Source organism: Aquarana catesbeiana, linkage group LG03 (genome assembly GCF_042186555.1).
Source record: "Aquarana catesbeiana isolate 2022-GZ linkage group LG03, ASM4218655v1, whole genome shotgun sequence".
In the NCBI taxonomy this organism is placed as follows: Eukaryota; Metazoa; Chordata; class Amphibia; order Anura; family Ranidae; genus Aquarana; species Aquarana catesbeiana.
Window position 1 is genome coordinate 576,415,747 of NC_133326.1, and position 20,841 is coordinate 576,436,587.

The window sequence follows — 20,841 nt, forward strand, 5'->3', positions numbered from 1 at the left end:
TTTTAGCATATATATTTTCTATGACAGCACAAATAATTTGCCCTTTACTCTGTATTATTAGTTTCAGAGAATTTGGCATTCACAGGTTTTCTCCCATTTTAAAGGTCTGGGCAGAAGAAGAGGGTGTTAATGGTTTTTCAGTGCATAATGGATTATATGCAAGAACTTGTCTAAAGAAATCTTCAAGGGAGGAAACCTATTTGATCTGCAATAATTAAACCAGGAAGGAAGGCAAGGGAGCCACCGAGGAATTATCTAGGGCATGTTTTTATTCTTCAGAAAAAAAAAAAGAAAATTATTCAGGGGGATACATTTTTATGTACGTGGCTCAAACCGGCATCTAATCTTGCGGCACGCACAAAATACATAATATAAATGATACAATGATGACTTCAAAGAGTTCACAGCGCGTGAAGGCAGTGCTGAGCTATAACAGGAGTCATGGCGATTAAAAAATGTAAAGGGTCAGTCTGTTCAAATTTAATTTTCCTCTGATGGGCAGTTGCTAGTGGACTAAAACCTTTTTCTTTCTTGGGGGCCTCCAGCTGCATTTTCCCTGTCCAATTTTTTGTACAATGCAATAAATAATAAGTAGTTCAGCCAGCCTACTACTAAACTTTGACGTATGAGCTTTGGCCGGGCTGGGTCTTTGACATAAATGACGTTGTCCATGGTGTTTGAGAAGTACTCAAAAAGAAAAAAATATTTTTGTCCATGCCAACCAAGACACCAATTTCAAATGTAATTTCTGATTTTCATGTGTGAAAATTAAATCAGGGGTCCGACTGGTGTTACAAGAAATGTTCTAGTTAGAATATACTGAACATCAGCATATTTATTACTTTAGATTAGCCACCAGGACAATTGAGAGTTTTAATTTCCCTAAAAAGTCCCTGGGCTAAAATAAGGACATTTTGCCATTTCCATGGAAAATGCATTGGAGTCAATGGGGAAAGCCAAATGGGGGGGGGGGTTGGTTTTGGCACTCCAGACTAAACAAATATTGTCTAAATACAAGACCCTTGTGTTTTTGTACTTAAAGAGATCTGTCACCAACTTAAGAACTTTCAGGTATAAACACAGAAAAATTAAGAGTTTTCAGTGCTTATGTGCACTGTGTTTCTTTTCTATAAATTATTTTTTATTTACCTGAATGTGAACTTAATAGAAAAATTGACTTGTCAGTTCCCCAGCATAGCCCCCTCCGTCCTTGCATATCATAGCCCTCACTTCTTCTAAGAGGGTCTAATTACTGTCTGTGCTGGCCCAGCTCATTTGACTTTACCATCACCTCCCTACATGTAGTAGGGAGGAATGTCATTTGAGTGAAAGCTCAGGATCTGCTTTGGCTGCCCTAACCACATCCAAGATTGTGGCATTTTCAGGGCTTTTGAATGCCTACACAAGGGAGGTTTTTACAAATGAATAGCATGCATAAAATATGTTCAATGCACATTCAATCTTATGGGAAGATTTCTGTTGGAATAAATGGTCTAGCGACAGAATCTCTTTAAAGCTTAGTGTCTTTTGTGTATTGCCAGATCTATGCACTAATTCAACATGAAGACTCCTACACTATGCCGCTATGCAGGAGCTTCCTGTAAAACAGACTGGTCACTGCTGTTTCCTCTCTTTGTACAGATGAGAGTCACTTGTACTTTTACAAATGCCAGGAACACACAGAGTGTATTTATATTTTTTATTGCTATTGAAGAATATATCTAAATTAATGTTTTGTGCCCTGAATTCAGCTTTAAGGGTTTTACTGTAAATTGTGCCAAAAAATTAGATTCTCTTTACCCTCGTTTTCATTGTTTTTTTTTTTTACAGAAAGGAACATTTTGGTGGCAGCAATAAAACTAAAGTAAAAATTTAGAGCAACAATATATATATATATATATATATATATATATATATATATATATATATATGTATATATATATATATATATATATATGTATATATATATATATATATATATGTATATATATATATATATATATATATATATATATATATATATATATATATATACTGTATATATACATTGTACAGGACGCCATGGTTGGGTCCTGAATGGATGCTATGTAGCACCAGTGTTCGGGTTATGGTCCCTTTAAGGGAAGTGTGTGGGTACTCAGGGGTCTCACCTGTGACAGGTATAGGGGTAGCCATATTTGTGTTCCTATAGGTATTTGGGACCCAGAATTTCAGAGGCCCTGAAGTGACATTCGGATGGGAAAAGGGCCTCTGTTCATGACTACAGGGACTCCAGTCCACACAGGGTTAAGAGTCTCCAGAAAGCAGTACTAGGTGTGGTGGTGTGAGTAGGAGTTGGAGAGAGACACCTGTTTGGAGTGCTGCACGTTTCCTGGAAGTAGCCAGACTGGGACTGTGCTAACCCTGGGGAAAAAGTCCCAACTATGAACTTTGTTTCCGTATATTTTATTTATGCTGTCATTGACAAGCAGACTTTTTGTGTTGCATTTTCTTTTGCTGCTGGAAACATTTCTTTGTGTTTGCCTTAAGAGAAATAAAAACCTTTTTGTTTAAAGTTAAATGGCTTTGCACATGGTCCCCTGAAGCTTTAACCCCAAAACTTTACAATATATAAACACCAAATCAAGCCAAAGTACCACTCACTCCCAAATTACATTATATATACAGTAAAACTTTGGTTTGAGAGCGTTTTCCAAGACAAGCAAAATTTCTTATCGTACATCACAGGACACAGAGCCATAGTAGTTACTATCTGGGTTATAGACCACCTTCAGGTGATGGACACTGGCACACCCTAAGACAAAAAGTGCACTCCTTATATAACCCCTCCCACTACTGGGAGTACCTCAGTTTTTTCGCCAGTGTCTAAGGTGTTGGTCACGAGTAAAGATGTGCTGTGCTGAGCTCCACTGGAGCAATCCTTGCTGGGGCTAGCCATGCAGCCGGATCCATTCAAAGTGTCTTTTTGGCCAAATTGAGTGGTACCCAGGCCTCGTATCCAAAGAAACGAGGTCTTGCCTGTAACGCTTCTCTTTTAGAGAGCTGGACCCCGGGATCCAGTACTTTTTGATATTAAGGCCATAAAGTTTTACTGGCGGTGGTGCTATTACAGGTCCAGGATTGTGGGTTTCCTCAAGGATCCCCAGCTCCTGAAGGTTTAACTGAACCCATCGTAAAGGATGAAGATTGGGTCTGTTGGTTTACCACAGAAAACCCTGCGGCAGGAAAGGTAAGTGGAGTCTTCTAAGAAATTTTTAAAGATTTTTCTTATGAATGTCTCCTTTAATTTAGTAAATGTTGTCATGCCTATATGTCACCACTGGGGGCTGTATAGAGCACTTACCGTCTCTTGCTTCTCAGAGAGCTCATCAAGTGTCTTGGAAACAGCAGTTTTCTCATCCTCTGGCCGACAGCAGACCTCTGGTAAGTCTGGGGGGGGGTTTACCTCCCCACCAGATGCCCCCCTGTGCTGTTTTTTTCCTCCCCTTTTTTTGGGAAGGAGCGCTTAAAAAAATGTAAAAAATTAAAATGGTCGCAAACACCATTCCGCACGGCGGCTTCCAGGCCCCCCCCCCCCCTTCGCCATTACTGCCTCTCTCCCTGCTGATCCCATAGGATTGGAGCTCGCGCGGGAAAAAATGTTTTTTTAAAAGAGAGAGGAAGTGCTGTAGATGACGGGGGTGGGGCTTAGCCAACGCCCAGTATGGGAAGGTGTGTTTTAAAAGGCACCATTGTCGCTGTTGCAAGCTGCAGAGGGACACAAGAGCAAAGGTGGCATGCAAGAGGTTTTTGGTAACACAGGCATTCCTTTTGACACATTTACTACTGCATCAGGCTGAGCATTAATAGCAGCAGCAGAGCTGGACTTTTGCTCAAGCAGTGGATGCATTCTTCTGGTAGTACCTCTGCTTTGTGCATCGGGTCGGACGGGGGGTTAAAAACACCTGAAAAAAGGGCTCTAGAAGGACTATAGTCACACAGCAGCCTAGAACCATCTCAAAAAGATGGTATCCTCCCCTGAGAGTAATATGGCTGTACAGAGTGAGCCCTCAGGAGGGGCAAGTGTTGCAGCTGCTCTTAACACTGCAGCCCCTGTGTATATTACTAAGGAGGTTTTTTCTTCAACCATCTTAAGTTTGGAGCAAAAAATTGATGCTTTAATCGCATCACAGAGTGGGACTAAGCATAGCAGATCCCTGTCCATTTCTCAGGACCCTCATGCTGAGGAACAAGGGGCGAGAGATGATAAATTTCTCTCAAAGGACCAGGAAAAGGCTGATGTCTCCTCTTCCGAAGAACCTAATATGGAAGGATCAGGTTCGCAGGAAAGATTGTTGGTACAATCTCTCACTGAATTGGTCCGCTCCACATTTTTACTGCCAGTAACGCAGTCAGTCGATGAGCCCACCTCTGGTTTGGGTTCACTAAAGCCTCCCCAATCTGTTCATGCCTTTCCTATCCATTCATGACTAAGAAAGCTAATGTATTCTGAGTGGGAGCACCCAGATAAACAGTTTTACCTTCCAAAAAAAGTTTTCAATACTTTATCCTATGGAGGAAGAGTTCTATAAGAAATGGGGAATTCCAGCAATTGACGCTGCTATATCCTATGTAAACAAAAACCTGACTTGTCCAGTAGACAATGCTCGTTTGCTAAAGGATCCAACAGATAAAGAAGTTGGAATTCCTTTTTAAAAACTATATTTTGCTCGCAGGTTCAGTCATTCAGCCTGCGCTGGCAGTGATCGGAGTATCTCAGTCCTTAAAGGACCAGTTTATAGAGGTACTCAAGGTTATTCCTGATCAGCAGGCCCAGGATTTGGCCGGTATATCAGAAGCGTTATGCTTTACAGTAGACGCTATGAAAGTTTCTTTTCTCCAGGCCTCACGGCTCATGCTAGAGCTGGTACATGTGCATAGAATCCTATGGTTGAAAAATTGGTCAGCCGAAGCGCCGTGCAAAAAACTCTTGGCCAGTTTCCCATTTCATGGTGAATGGTTATTTGGAGATGATCTGGATAAGTATATCCAAAGAATCTTTAATGGGAAAAGTTCCTTTTTCCCGGTTAAGAAGAAGTTTAAGCATTTTTCTTCTTCTCCAGTGCCAGGGGCATCAGCCTCCAGGCAGTCACGGCGGCCTCCACCATCAGGTTCAAGAGGTAAACCTCAGGGTCAGTCCCAGGGCCAAAAGAGGACCTGGGAGAGGAAACCCACAAAACGAAATACTAAAGCCTCCTTATAAAGGGGGCGCCCCCGCTCGCTCGAGTGGGGGGGAAGGCTTCTACAGTTTTCAAGGTTCTGGCAGGAACAATGTCAAGACAGATGGGTGGCTTCTTAAATTTCTCTAGGTTACAAACTAGAGTTCCGAGAATTCCCGTCTCCTCGTTTTCTCAGATCAAACATTCACAGAGATCCAGTGAAAAAGAAGTCTCTCTTTCTAGCTTTGGATCATCTCTCGTCTCAAAGAGTGATATCGGTAGTCTCCTTGGAAGAGCAAGGATTTGGATTTTATTCAAACCTTTTCACGGTTCCAAAACCAAACGGGGATGTCAGACCCATTTTAGGTCTCAAAGATCTAAACCGGTTTTTGAATATCCGTTCCTTTTGCATGGAGTCAATCCGATCAGTAGTCTCCATCCTACAAGGGGGAGAATTTCTGGTGTCAATCAATATCAAGGATGCTTATCTCCATGTGCCAATTTTCCCCACTCACCAGAAATTTCTACGCTTCGTGGTACAAATTCTTAATTTTCAGTTTGTAGCTCTTCCTTTCGGTCTAGTTACTGCACCTTGAGTGTTTACAAAGGTCCTGGCTCCTCCTTTAGCCAGGTTAAGGGCTCAAGGTATAATGATACTAGCCTACTTAGATGATCTACTCTTCGTAGATCAGTCAGTAACCCGCTTAAACCAAAGTTTGGTCACCGCACTCAGCTACCTAGAATACCTAGGTTGGATTCTCAACCTAGAGAAATCCTCCTTAAAACCATCAAGGAGATTGCAGTACTTGGGGCTGATCATAGATACAGTTCAGAAGAAGGTGTTTTTGCCCCAGGAAAGGACCGGTTCCATAAAGGAACTGATTCAGTTGGTCAAACCAAAGAAGAGTCCTTCTATTCAACTTTGCATGTTATTGGGAAAGATGGTGGCTTCTTTCGAGGCCGTTCCTTATGCGCAGTTTTATTCAAGACTGTTGCAAAACAGTATTCTGTCAACTTGGGACAAGAAGGTCCAAGCTCTGGACTGCCCGATGCGTTTATCCCCCAAAGTGCGTCAGAGCCTCAATTGGTGGTTGATATCCAGGAATCTTCAAAAAGGAAAATACTTTCTACCAGTCACCTGGAGGGTGGTAACAACAGATGCCAGCCTTCTGGGCTGGGGAGCAGTCCTGGAAGAAGCGTCTGTCCAAGGGAAATGGTCCAAATCAGAGAGAACCTTGCCCATCAATATTCTACAGATTCAGGCAGTATGCCTGGCCCTAGAGGCCTGGACTCTCAGACTATGGAATTGTCCTGTCAGGATCCAATCCAACAATGCCACAGCAGTGGCCTATATCAATCACCAAGGGGGCACGAGAAGTTGTGCAGCCCAGAGAGAGGTGAATCATATTCTATCTTGGGCAGAAAACAACATTCCTTGCCTATCACCAATTTTCATTCCAGGAATAGAGAATTGGCAGGCATACTACTTGAGTCGCCAACAATTGTTTCTGGGAGAATGGTCCCTTCACCCTGACATCTTTCTGTCAATATGTCAAAGATGGGGAGTTCCAGACGTGGATCTGTTTGCGTTCAGGTTCAACAACAAGATCGACAAGGGATCTGTTGGCATACGGAACATATGCCTTGGTTTTTATCCATGGGATCAGTTTTCACTGATCTATGCATTCCTTCCTGTTCTGCTGCTTCCGCGCCTTCTTCGCAGGATCATGCAAGAAGGGAAGGAGGTGATTCTTGTGGCCTCAGCATGGCCCAGGAGATCTTGGTTTGCCGAGATCATAAAGATGGTGGTAGGGGACCCTTGGACCCCTACCACTGTGGCCAGACCTTCTCTTGCAAGGTCCGGTATTCCATCCTACCTTACAAACGCTAAATTTAACGGTTTGGCTATTGAGACCCACATTCTGAAAGACCGTGGGCTGTCAGCTTCAGTAGTTTCTACTTTGGTTAATGCTAGGAAGCCGGCCTCCAGAGTCATATACTATAGAGTCTGGAAGGCATATGTCTCCTGGTGTGAATCCAGGGGTTGGCACCCCAGGAAATATGTCATAGGTAGGATCCTTGAATTCCTACAGATGGGATTAGAAATGAAGCTAGCCCTGAGTACTATGAAGGGCCAGGTGTTGGCCTTATCAGTGTTTTTTCAATGACCACTTGCTTCTCACTCTCTGGTTTGTAACTTTATTCAGGGGGTAACATGGATTAATCCTCCAGTTAGGCCACCCCTGAACCCATGGGACTTAGTCCTGTCGGCATTACCAAAACAGCCTTTTAAACCAATATGAGATATTCCCTTGGTCCTCTTGACAAGGAAAATAATTTTCTTGGTTGCCATATCTTCTGTAAGAAGAGTATCAGAGTTGGCTGCTCTCTCTTGTAAAGAGCCATATTTGATTATTAATAAGGATAAGGTTGTATTGCGGCGTCATCCTAAATTCCTACCGAAGGTAGTGTCAGGTTTTCATTTAAACCAGGATATTGTTCTGCCTTCATTTTTTCCAGAACCTCGTTCTGTGGAAGAGAGGTCACTACATTATCTTGATGTGGTGAGAGCGGTCAAGGTCTATTTGAAAGTGACCACACGGATTCGTAAAACAGATTTTTTTTGTGTTGCCAGGCGGTCCTAAAAGAGGACAGGCAGCGTGGAAATCTACTATTTCTAAATGGATTCGTCAAGTGATTGTTCAAGCTTATGGTTTAAAGAGGAAAATTCCTCCTTTTCATATTAAAGCGCACTCCTCCAGGGCTGTTAGTGCTTCTTGGGCAATGCATCACCAAGCCTTCATGGCTCAAATCTGCAAGGCCGCAACTTGGTCTTCAGTCCATACATTTACCAGATTCTATCAAGTAGATGTAAAAGGTCATGAGAATATCGCCTTTGGGCGCAGTGTACTGCAGGCTGCAGTATAAGTCCTCTTGTCTCTTGGTGCCCCACTTTTGTTGTGTCTCCCTCCCTTCAGTTGGCATTGCTATGGGACATCCCACATAGTAACTACTATGGCTCTGTGTCCCGTGATGTACAATAAGAAAATAGGATTTTTATAACCGCTTACCTGTAAAATCCTTTTCTTTGAAGTACATCACGGAACACAGAGGTCCCTTCCTTCTTTGGTATACACGTCTATTGCTTTGCTACAAAACTGAGGTACTCCCAGTAGTGGGAGGGGTTATATAGGGAGTGCACTTTTTGTCTTTGGGCGAGCCAGTGTCCATCACCTGAAGGTGGCCTATAACCCACATAGTAACTACTATGGCTCTGTGTCCTGTGATGTACTTAAAAAAAAAGGATTTTACAGGTAAGCTGTTATAAAAATCAAATTTTTTCAATAAAATTTGACTTGAAATACAAGCAATGTCTTGCTATACAAGTAGAGTCATGTCACAACTGAGTATAAAAGAGAAGAGAGGCCCCTCTAAGTGTAGCAATATGGTTACATTTAATGAAGGTACAACATTTAGCAAATCACATGGTTGATGATTAAAAGAGGTACATCTAAGTATGCAGGCATCCGGGGTAAAGCTGTCCACATAGACCAGGGTTTCTCAACCAGGGTTCCTCCAGAGGTTGCTAGGGGTTCCATGAGCTGTGGCTGATTGACCTGCCATCTGGTGATGCCTTGGTCCAAAGCCACTTGGCAGAGCCAACAGCATGATACCAATAATCTTTTTAACTCTTGGGAAGTGTGGCTTTTTGACCTTCAATGTAAGGGGCATGCTTCCCACTGACCACCAATGGGTTCCTCTGGGGTAAAAAGGTTGATAACGTTTGGTCTAGACCAAGGTTTCTCAACCAGGGTTCCATGGAACTCAAGTGTTCCTCCAGAGGTTGCTAGGGGTGCCTTGAGCAATGAGCATTTTCTACCTCTCAGATTCCCACTAAAACCATTGACCTTTGTATCTATTCTGAAGGTGGTAATTTTTCCCAATGTCCACAAGTGTAAGAAGCTTTCTTTCCACTGACCACCACACTAATGTATCACGAGTTGTAAATATAGTCAATTTTAGCGAGGGTTCCCTGAGACTGGAAAGTTACTTCAAGGGTTCCTCTGTGTTGAAAAGGTTGGGAAAGGCTAATATAGACCATCCTCTGCACCACCATCAATGTCATCCCTTCCACGTTGCACTCTATGAGTGCTTCAAGCCTCTCCTTCAAATCGCTCTACTGCAGGGTAGTCTTCCCGGTCACGATTGCAGACTGATAGCGGTAAGAGCCGGCGCTGCGGGGGGCGGTCTATGTGGACAGCTTTACCCCGGATGCCTGCATACTTAGATGTGCCTCTTTTAATCATCAACAATGTGAGTTGCTAAATGTTGTACCTTCCTTAAATGTAACCATATTGCTACACTTAGAGGTGCCTCTCTTCTCTTACACTCTCTAGCTCCTGCTGGATTTTGCTTCTAATCCCCTTGTGGAGGCTTCCATTTGTGGATGGACATTTTATAGTTACACAACCTATCACGTTGCTATAATCTTTTTATCTGGAGTATAAACTGAAGGACTTATGAATAAATGGTTGTGGAACGAATCATCTGAGTTTCCATTATTTCTTATGGGGAAATTTGCTGTGGTGCTTTGGATTACAAGCGTGTTTCCAGAACTAATTATACTAGCAATCCAAGGTTTTACTGTATAATGTAATTCTGGTGCTTGCCAAACTTTCCAACTCGTTAGTATAGTAAAAGTCAACTTCTCCTGGCCCTAGGCAGTTCTCAGCCCAGGCTGTGAGTATACTGAGGATTGCATGTTCAAAGAGGGGAGGTTGCTGTGTGTTGCACGGTGCACAGCATCATGTTAGGATAATCCCAACAGCCAATTTGTTCGAAACCAATAGACCCCTCTCACACTGAGGCTCTTTTCATGGTCTTTTGCGCTAAAAAAAAGTGTCTAAAAAGCTCACGACAACCTATTTCCATTAAAATCAATTAATGCTTTCACACAGGAGCGGTGGGCTGGTGGGGCGGTGAAAAAACTCCTGCAAGCAGCATCTTTGAAGCATGTTTGGAGCGCCTAAAAAAATACCCCCCTGCATTAAAAAGGATGGAAAGCGCCTCAAAAGCTCTTCAAAAGCATCTCAAAGGCCCTGAAAAGCTCTTCAAAAGCGTCTGAAAAGCCCTGAAAAGCACAGCAAAAGCACAGCAAAAGCGCTCAGTGTTTTACTGGCAGTTTCAAAGTGCCTCAGTGTGAAAGTAACCATAAGGGCTGCCTGAATGTAGAGATTACCCACAGAAATTAACCTAACCTTACAGAATTTGGTGAGGGCCCTGAGTTCATAGCAAAGTAGGGGATAATGGAAATAAAGAGATGTGGCCTTACAAAATGACATTATCATTTATATGTACTTAGGGCAGCATGGAAAGAAAACTGCATTGGGCTTGCAATTGCCTAGTCTCCTTCTAAAAATACTACTTGTCTGGTTATGTTGATCTTTTCACTTCAATGCTTTCGGACCTGAAACAAGTATGCAGATCTGAAGTTCCCATTGGCCTATCACACAACATAACAGTGATCTTTGACACCATTGCTGCAGACAATGACATACTTACATAAATACTGTATTTGCGTGTATAATTTATATTTATAAAACATATACAGTATTTTTTTACATATATATATATATATATATATATATATACTTATATATACTTATATATATATACATATACTTTTAAGTATTTTTCAATTTAGGTTTATGCTGCTCTAAAAGTTTTTTTTGTTAGGAAAGACAATTTTGTGACTACGTTTAATCATTCTGATATTTTGATTCCTGCATTTGGTGTCTGGTCCCTTACCACTCGCTTTCCATGAAATAGAATTTTAAATGAGTACAATGAAGGAAGGCAGTGCCTTTTATGTGACTAAGATGTAAATAAAATAGGAGAATAATAAAAAAAGCATTTCACTAAATAGAGAAATTGTTACATAATGCAAATTTTGCACATGCTGCAGGATAAAATGCTTATGTTCTCAGGAATTTTCTATTGGCTTCCAAATTAAACTAAGTGGTATTTGACTTTTTAAATACTCTAATTTTAATTTATGCTTTAGATATCTGGATATTTACAAGGCAAGATTACAAATGGATTGTGTGAGTGAGTCCCAATGTGAACCTAAAAGCTCTCCACTTAACCCTAGGTTCACATCTCTGCATGTTTGCGCAGACACGGCAGTCTATTCATTCCAATGGGTTGCTGTGTCTATTTCTGATCACCTTTTCAAAAACACGACAACAGAGAAATCGCATGTTTTTTTTTACTATGCAATTTCCCTGCAGTTCCCGCACACGCGCTGCAATTTTACATGCGTGGGGGTGCCATTACTCTCAGCCTTAGCTGAGAACAGCGGGAGCCATTGGCTCCCGCTGTTGTCAGTCAAATCCTGTAATAAGGGAGCAGAGGTGGGGCCAAGCCATGCTGTCTATGTCTATGGATTCAGGCAGAGCAGCTTGGGAGGAAATCTGTAGATGTGCCCCATAGCAAGCTGCTTGCTATGGGGGCACACAAAGATGAGGAGCCAAGAGCACTAGCGAGGGGACCCCAGAAGAGGCGGTTCTGACTCCCTCTGTGCAATTCTATTGCACTGAACAGGTAAGTATAGCAACTTTACTATTAAAAAAAGAAAAAACAAAGACTTCATAATCACTTTAATAGTCATTATAGGAATGATGCCTTACACTAGTAGTCAGTGGAAAGTTTCCCCCTTGCATTGGTGGGCAGTGTAGATGTTCACCACTGCTTACTACTCAAGGAACCCCCTTAAAAATCTGAGGAGGAACCCTAGAGTTACATGGAACCGTGGCTGGGAAAGTGCAAAGAGAGAGTGGGATGTTTTTAAATCTGCAGCTTTCATTAAAATAATCCCAAGTGATCGTGCCATGAAGGTACTTGTTCAAGCACTTCCTCTTAAAGGGTGACAATGCTCTTTCTCCATCTCCCAATTGTTTTATTACATGGTCACGCTGTATTATCAGCTTCTTAAGGCCTCATGCACACTGAGCTCCAAAAACACCACTTTTACAGGCTTTTTTCTTTTTTTTTTCAGCCTGTAAAAGCACCTCTATGTTACCCTATGTGTCCATGCACACACAGTACTGTATGTGTTTAAGGTCGAATTAAAAGATGAACGTTTACAGACTGAAAAAAAAACATCAAAATTGCATTCAGGAGAGGAGCTTTTGAGGAGGAAAAAACTCTTGATGCTCCTAAAAATGTTAGGCGCCTTTAGGCCGTTTTAGCTCTTGAGCGATAATGCATTCCAGTACCCTGAATAAATTAATATTATTAATATTTTGGCCAATAAGAACAATTGAACACTGTCCTTAATACTTTTTTATTTGCACTAGCATCCAAATTTTCAGGACAAGCTTTTGGGGTGTACCCCCTTCTTCAAGGTCCAAGTATCAAGGACAGTATTGTTCTTGCAATAGCACTAATACGGCTACAATTACTTCAAGTATTCTGGCCAAGGGAATCCATTACCGCTCGCTTAATGCAATATACAGCTTTAGGCGTGTAAGATTTTCTCTGGCGTACAGAGGAGAAAAACAAATGCCCTGTGCAGGAAACCCAAGGAGACACAAATTATGCGGACATCGCCCACTGCTGTTGCCATTATTCTATTTTAAAAATTGGCAAATGTTTATGATTAAACACAAAAAAGGAAAAACAGACAGCGCAAAACCAAAATGAAAACCCAGCAGCTGGACACTGAAGGCCAATATAAAATCCTTAATAGTAACTCTCAAGATAAAGCAGTGCAACGCTTAAAAGAACAAATACATATAAAACATATACATATGAAACATATGAGGCAGAGTCCCAAATTATATCTTGATCTAAGGAAATGAATGATTGTCCACTAGCAGAAAGGAAATTTCTCAGATTCGCTGAGGAAGTCCTTATCCACGGACGATACACGTGCGAGGGGCTCCGTGACGTCAGTACAGCCACCTATCTGGTTCTAGCTATATATGTCCTACATTCCTCCACTGGGATTCAGTGCTGTCTTTGTGAGTAACGTTTTTTATTCAATAAATTCAATATTTATCATATGGAGAGCACTATGTCCTGTTATTTTGTTTTCAACATGACTTATACCTGCCAGTGAGATTGACATTTGGATACTGCAAGTCTTGGGAAAATATATGTGGCCAACCTCTTTCATCTTTATAATTACCCTGTGGAAGGGACTGCACGAGTGACCTTTCTGTTAGCGCAGAAGGTCCACTCAATAAGGTGAGCGGCCTCTACTCTTGGTGGTGGAACACAGTGGTGTTGATACACGAATGTCAAGTTTATCTTATCACTGCATCCTTTTTTACCATCTGAGAAATTTCCCTTCTGCTAGTGGACAATCATTCATTTCTTCGGATCAAGATATAATTTGGGACTCATTTGTTTCATATATATATGTTTTATATGTATTTGTTCTTTTAAGCGCTGCACTGCTTTATCTTGTAAAATGTTTATGATTCACAGCATTTTAGCAATCAAAATATGATTGAGACAGGGTTTATGCCTGCCATAATCCATCCACAGTGCCCTAGGCACTGTAGCCCAGTGACTCAAATGGATATGCAGAACAACATACCAGTTAACTTTTCAGAAAGGTGTGCTTATTCTTTAACCTCAACAGTATTTTTTCCCTTATTACTTACAGATTCCAGTTATCCAGTTTTGTAGGAAGCTATTTTTTATTTTGTTAGTGCACAAGTGTACGGAGTGCTTTCCTCAATGCATTCCATAACCAGCAATCAATAAACCTCTAATGACCTCTTCTCTTCCCTTCTCTTGTAGAATAACTTCAGTGCCTAAAGACAGGAGAAGATTATCACCCAGGTGAAGAGTGTGTGATGAGAATGCCAACTATGGCACAAGAAGGACTAAAAGTGGAATGACATTTCTGGAACCGCGCTAAAGGCGCTTCAGCGAGACTGACTTTTAAGGTCATTTGCGCATACTTTCTTAGCTGTTTGTAAGCAATATTTTTATTTCTAGTGTGGGAAGATTATTTTTTAATTGGACTGTCGACAAGGAATACGAGTGGTCTCAAAGCAAGCAAGAAAGAAGAAGACTGGACCATTCAATAAAAGCAATGGCAGGGGCTTAGACTCCCTGCCTTCTGTGTCGATTCAGTGTCAAGTATCTAGTCTATGTGTGACAATATGTATGGGCTGGCCTCAGTTGTTTACCAAAAAGGTATATATTATGAGGTAGTGGTGTATAAAGTAGATTATACTGATGTTAAAGGACACCTCCAGGTAAAGGAGAGCATCTTCAGGTTACAGAGAATTATGAACATTTCATAATACCATCATAAAGGATGGCTGTGTTTTACTGCACACTAGCTGAAATTCCCAATTGGGCAGAAAGAATAAGTAATTGCACTGGGTGGTACATTAAAAGTGAAGGGCAAAAGCAGGAATGAGAGGCACTGTGGTCTCACCAAGTGTTTCTTACACTGCAGCTCTTTTAATATTGTAGGTATAAATCTGAAATCCAGGCAGATTTTTAAATGCACATATCTTCAAAGTACAATGTAAATGTTCCCACTTGCCAAACAAGGGCAGGTCCTAGACTGTAGACCAGGGATCTGCAAACTGCAGCCTTCCAGTGACATAAGGCATTGTAAAACTCTGACATTCACAGACATGACTAGGCATGATGGGAATTGTAGTTCCTAAACAACTGGAGGGCCTGTAGTTTGGAAACCCCTGCTGTAGACCTCCTTACAAATTGCACTGAAGTCTTTATTACAGCAAGTCTATGATCTCCACCTAGCCTGGAATTTGACAGTAAACAGGGCAAAAATACACAGACGATGTTTGTCCTTTTCTCTTCTGTGCAGCCAGTCTTGTGACCCATATTTAACTGTATGTCCTACACACTGGACCTCCACGTACACTACATGGAGGGCCTGCCCCCAGCCTGTAATTGGATAGTGAAAGTGCAGCAGTAAACTGATGAAGCCCACCTTTCCTTCCTCTCTCTCTTAATGAATCCATAAATACATGGTTTTATATTTATACCTGCTTGGAGTTCACACAAAGAGTTTGGGCATAAGTCAAGAGGCAGGGCTGTAACACATAGAATAAGAACATTTACCTTTATGTGTTACTAAAAATGTTAATAAACTACAAGTTACAGTAAAAAAAGTGTCACAGTCTTTACAGCAAAACAGCTATGTAATATGGAGAGGTTTACAGCACCAAAGACTAACTGGCAGAACAAAATAGATTTCATGGGTGTATAATTACCATTTAAAGGATTATTGAATGTACTTTTCATATTCAACCTTCCCCCTCCCTCAGTAGCAACATTCCTAATATAACTACACACCTGAAATGCAAGAAAGATTTAGATATACACTGTCCACCCTGCACAAGGCCAGCACAGTGGTTGTATCCTCTCCCATTTTGCTTTTTAATCAGGTGCATGAGCTGGAAGACATCTTAAAGCCCTTGCGAACCCCTGCTAAAAATTATATCTACAGCTCACGTTTCATTGGCATCATCGATGAGTTGTAGATATAGTAAAAAATATCCGCTCTATACAACAACATTTTTTTCAGCAGGAAATAAAACTGATAATGTATAAGAAGTAATCACAGACAATGGAGACTGTAGCATCCCTTTGAAACCTGTAGCAATGAAACCTGTAGCATTGGTGGTCAATGGAGAACCCCCTTACATTGTCAGTGTCATGCGGCTTTACATTATTGGTTGGCATTGATGTGCTTCATTACATTCTAATTTGTGCACCCTTACATTGGTGATCAAGGGCTTCTTTATATTGGTGGGCAGTTTGAAAGAGCCCTCTTACATTGGTGGTTAGTGGTGAAGTGCCCCCTTACAGACAGATAAAAAGATCATTGGCAACAGTATACACTTGCCAGAGGGGCTTCACTGGCCCCATGTTGCAGTAGGAAGGAATAGCAGTCAGAAGGAATATCAATTCATGATTGCTCAAGGAACCCTTGGCAACCCCTGGTGGAACCCTGGTTGGGAAAAGTGACCCCAAACAGTAGTAGCCACCTGTGTCTTTAGCCCAACATATGTATCAAGTAAGGTCATTGCTCTCTACAGCTTGTGCGCAAGATTGCAAAGCATGATGGGAGAGCCAAATACACAGGCCAGACTAAAACCAACTGTTAGTGACATCTGGAGGATGTGGTATGTTGTGTAGCAAGAAAGCGCATCGGCTCTTTAGCTTATTCATACCTAGACCCAGGGATAGTTACCTTGTTTTAGCAGCATGTCTTGGGCATGGAGCCTCTCAGGTGAACCAACATACTCTCCTTTGTATGTGAGGACAGCTACAGGGTGACCAGTCATGGCTTGGCTTGACTGGCTGTTGACAGCCCTCTGCACACATGTTTAAGGCCTAACACCAACAAACCCCGCTCTGCTACTTGGGCACAAGTTTTATTTCCAGGAGATGTCCCCATATAGGGGAAGAAGGAGTCCAAACCAGGATCGCCTTTTTTAATGGTTTACTGAATCAGTAAAAGCAAGTATATTTACACACTTCAGCCATTCCCTGAAGGTGGCATCACTCAGCATTAAGCGTACAGCATAGTAGAGAGACATAGTACAGAGAGATATGGCATGAGAAGAGAAACAGGAGACCTATCACCTACAAGAGGGTGTCCCAGAGTTCAGTATCCAATTACCGGGGGTGCAAGTAGTTCCAGGAGATGCATAAAGTTTTTGTGCTACTCCCAACTCTTTCTCCCCCCCCCCCCCAAGGGTGAGCTACAAAAATTGAGGCCCAACTGCCTAACTGATGATCCAGCTTGATCCACTCATAGAGAAACTAATAATAATCTCCCTCTGAGCTTTCCACCAACACTATATATATATATGGCAGGGCTCAGCTCGTATTCAACCCCAACAATTCCTAAGCCTTTCCGTACTCCGGTCTATGGGGGACATCTAGTGACATAAGAGATATTTACAATGGACCACCTCTGTCCCCTACTCTACAGTTACATTCGGAAAAGTTTCTGCAGAGGGTGGGGCAAATTTGGAAAGTGCAGTTAAAGGTAGACTAATTATTTGACTTATTTTTTAATTGGATTTTATTTTTTAAAAGCCAGTGAGGAGTCCTGTTACTTTATGATGTCACACGTCAAGTACTTTTGTAGAACACATACAGGTGACTTAGTAAATGTTTATAATCTAAAGTAGGGAACTCGATATCGTTATAATACATAAGTGTTCCTGTTCCTACAACTTGCTGTTTATATACATATATTTTCATGGAGATTCTAAATATATTAGCACCACTTGTGTATTATGACTCATTGTCATCAGATATGCTTCTGGTGAAAGTAAATGAGATTTTTTTTTATGTTTTCCACGCAAGTATATGCATTAAGAAGAGCTTTGTGTTTTTTTATGCTTTTCTACAAAGATTTAAGATTCGCTTACAATCACTGGAATATCTACAGGTAATGACAAGCGCATCCAAAGTCTGTGGTATCTGCCACAGCCTTCTACCAGCATGCTGGAAATAATTGTCTTTCAGGAGCCAGAAATCACTAAAAGTGTCCTTGTATAGGGCAGTCCGCCATGTATTCACTTTAAAGGAGATCTCCAGTCAAGGCTAAAATGATCAGTATAATACAGTACATAGGGTCGGGTTATGTCCACTTGGAACAAAAGTTACAGATATTTTCATAATACATTTTACAACTTCTTGATTCTATTCATTAAAGTTGGTTTGGTCTGCTTTTGGCTCAGATCACACAGTTTCCATTGGATAGTGTGGTTTAAAACACACAGGAATGACAGTATCACAAGCAGGCCTTTGGGGGCTGAAACTTAAAAGTTTATCATTGGCTTTCTTGCTGAACAGTGGATGTCTAGCTATTCCTATAGCTTATTACTAAATTGTATGTTCTTTGGAGTTGGCTTTTAATATTAGAATAAAATGTGAACAAGACTTGATATCTGTATCTACCCAGACATTCAAGTGAGATTGTCTTGGTTGGTATATCATTTCTTCTCTACACCAGTGGTTGCCAACCAAGTGTATATGAAGCTGTGAAGTCACTTTAAGATGTACAAAAGAGGTCTAATAGGCTACAACCAATATGGCAGGTCAACAGTCCATTCATTGTCCGTTGTTTGGAAACTTTTACCTGTTCACTAAAATTGCCTTCAAACCATGCAATCCTTTTGCCTTCATCCAGCCAGGGATACAATCCCCACTCTATGAATTGGTTAAAGAGAGAGTGCAGAATCCACTAGAAATCCCCCCTCAGTCCTGATAGAAGTGAGCTTATACCTCAGGACAGGGGAATGTGGTTCTTGGAGGGAGCTATGTAGAACTGGTAAGAGGCTCAAAGGACCCATTTACGAGTTCACAAATATTGAGGTGCTTTATTTGTTGAGGAGATACTGAAGTAAGATTGTCTTTCACAGCAAATACAAACACATTTTCATAATGTCTCTTTGTGCAGGGTTTGGAAATACATAAATACAATTTACGTTGAAACAAAAGAAATTTACGACTGGTATCTGACAACTTGGCTGACGCTGAATAGGGTACCTTGGTCAAAAAGGTTGAGAAATTCTTTTGGAGGTTGGGCAAATATCAAGTATTTTTGGACACAGTACAAATTGGTGGGTGTGGAGCAGACCTATAGACCTCACCTCTCAATTTAATAATTGCAAAAAACAGGATTTTAAAGAACCCTATATAGTGAGTCTGATACCCTGCTGGATCTACTGTTGGAAGGTAGATCTCCACATAGCATGGATGTAACTAAGCTTGGCTTTTCAGGCAACCCATACCTGTTACCACCCCTAGGTCCTAGGACAATCCACCTAAGGATACAAAGAATAGAAATACTGCATTATGTGCCCTCTAGTAGATTTTCTATATGAATATATACAGAAATCACAGACCAGCTACATAAATAGTTCAGCTGAAAGGCCAGGTTTTGCCTGTGATGAATATGCAAGGAATAGGTGATGTTTTCCATAAGGTCCAGGATCCTGGACAGCTGCGAAGACCAAGAAGGGTATTCGGTTCTGCCCCTTCACTAAAAAAAACTATTATTCCGTGAGGTTTATGCTTAAGCTTTTCTTTTTTTCAAGACCCACACACCCAAAATGAACACACATTTTGAAAAAGTCTCCACTTTTGAAAAATCACATTGATTATTAAGATCTAACATAGAGACAGCTGATTATTTTGATGCATTATAACACAGACCTGGATAAGTTAAAACCTTCACATACCTGTAGACTGTCAAGCATCCAATGGGTCGTAATGGATTACAGTGCAAGATATACCCTAACAGATGGGTGACATAAAATGCTGGCATTGTACCCAGGACCCTGCTCTCAGGTCAAGTTGAGTCTGACAATTTGTTTACTTGGCATTTTCCAGAAGGGACTGTGTGTCTGATGTTAAAAATTCAAACCAACATATGAAATTTGGTCTTGGCTTCTGTAAAAACTAAAAATATCACCATCCAATAAGAATGCTCCTATTGGCCATGGAGGCACTCTCACTGGATAGTGGAACTGCAGATTGATGTGTTTGGAGTTTATCTCCAGGAAGAAGGTTCCAGAGTAGTTGGGGCTGTTAGTGATAGAGTATGCCTTGGATCTTACTGGAAAAGAGAGGTTGCTAGCATCATACATCACATGACCAGGGGACCAAAATCTATGTTTAAAATGGACTGTCCTAAGTACGCATTTAGACATTTTCTATATGCATATGTAAGAAACACTGAGAAATACCTACTATCAGACTACATGCAGAATGATCACTCTGTATTTGACCTCCTTATCAATCTTAAAACCTGAAGTCTTGAAGACACACTTTCCAAAGGTAAAAACTGGCACAAAATGTAATCGAACTCATAAGTGACTCGGAGACACAAACATCAAACTCACACAACACAGGTCTTTGCATGTAAAAGAGTCTGAAAGAAAAGTGTGTTGCTCTTTATAGCATCCGTTTCTTCCTTTTCCCTTTCTAACCTCTCCTAGAAACATGAAAGTGGGGAGTTAACTGATGGCTTTGGGCAAATCCGACTTTTCTTCTAACACTTCTATACATGAGGGTCAAATTTTCTCCTTAGTACATATAAGAGTTACATGATGTCCTTAGGATAGCTCTGTTCAAAGTGTTGAAAAAAGAAACATAACCATAAAGATGTTTGTATGTGGCAAAAAGTCACAATTGTCATCTTTCAAATTTGATTAAATATTTCTTTTGATAGAACAAACAAAATGTTGTTTGATTTTGTCAGCGTTAACTAAAGAAATTGTGGTCTCGTATAAAGGTGGCACGAACCCTTGACTGATGGTAAGACATGCAGGCAGGATTCAAGTGTCTGAAGAGGTTGTGTTTTTTTTGGTGGATACGTAAACGTGAACTCTTGGTTTAAGGAAGTGGTTATAGAAGCATGGGTCCGGTGCAGATTTGGAGTGCCCCTGCCATAGGCTATGCTCCTAGGGACATAGCCTGGTTTCACACTGCCACATTTTTCACCCATAATGTTGTGCTGACCTTAATGTTTGGGTCAAATAATCCCATTTCAATTGGTCCCCCGGGGGGACTTAGACTTTTTCTGGGCCCCTTCAAGATCAAGAGTCTGGTTACAGCT

The 20,841-nt window shown here is 41.2% G+C and overlaps 1 protein-coding gene across 1 annotated transcript in view; it reads left to right on the forward strand.

Annotated features, from left to right (window-relative positions):
- The window catches only part of SHISAL1 (shisa like 1), a 218,262-nt gene extending 197,832 nt beyond the window's left edge, over positions 1 to 20,430 (forward strand). Inside the window, exon 5 of the mRNA XM_073621937.1 lies at positions 14,010 to 20,430. Coding sequence (XP_073478038.1) covers position 14,010 — 1 coding nt within the window. The 3' untranslated portion in view covers positions 14,011 to 20,430. The remainder of the gene's footprint in view (positions 1 to 14,009) is intronic.
- Positions 20,431 to 20,841: the final 411 nt, after the last annotated feature.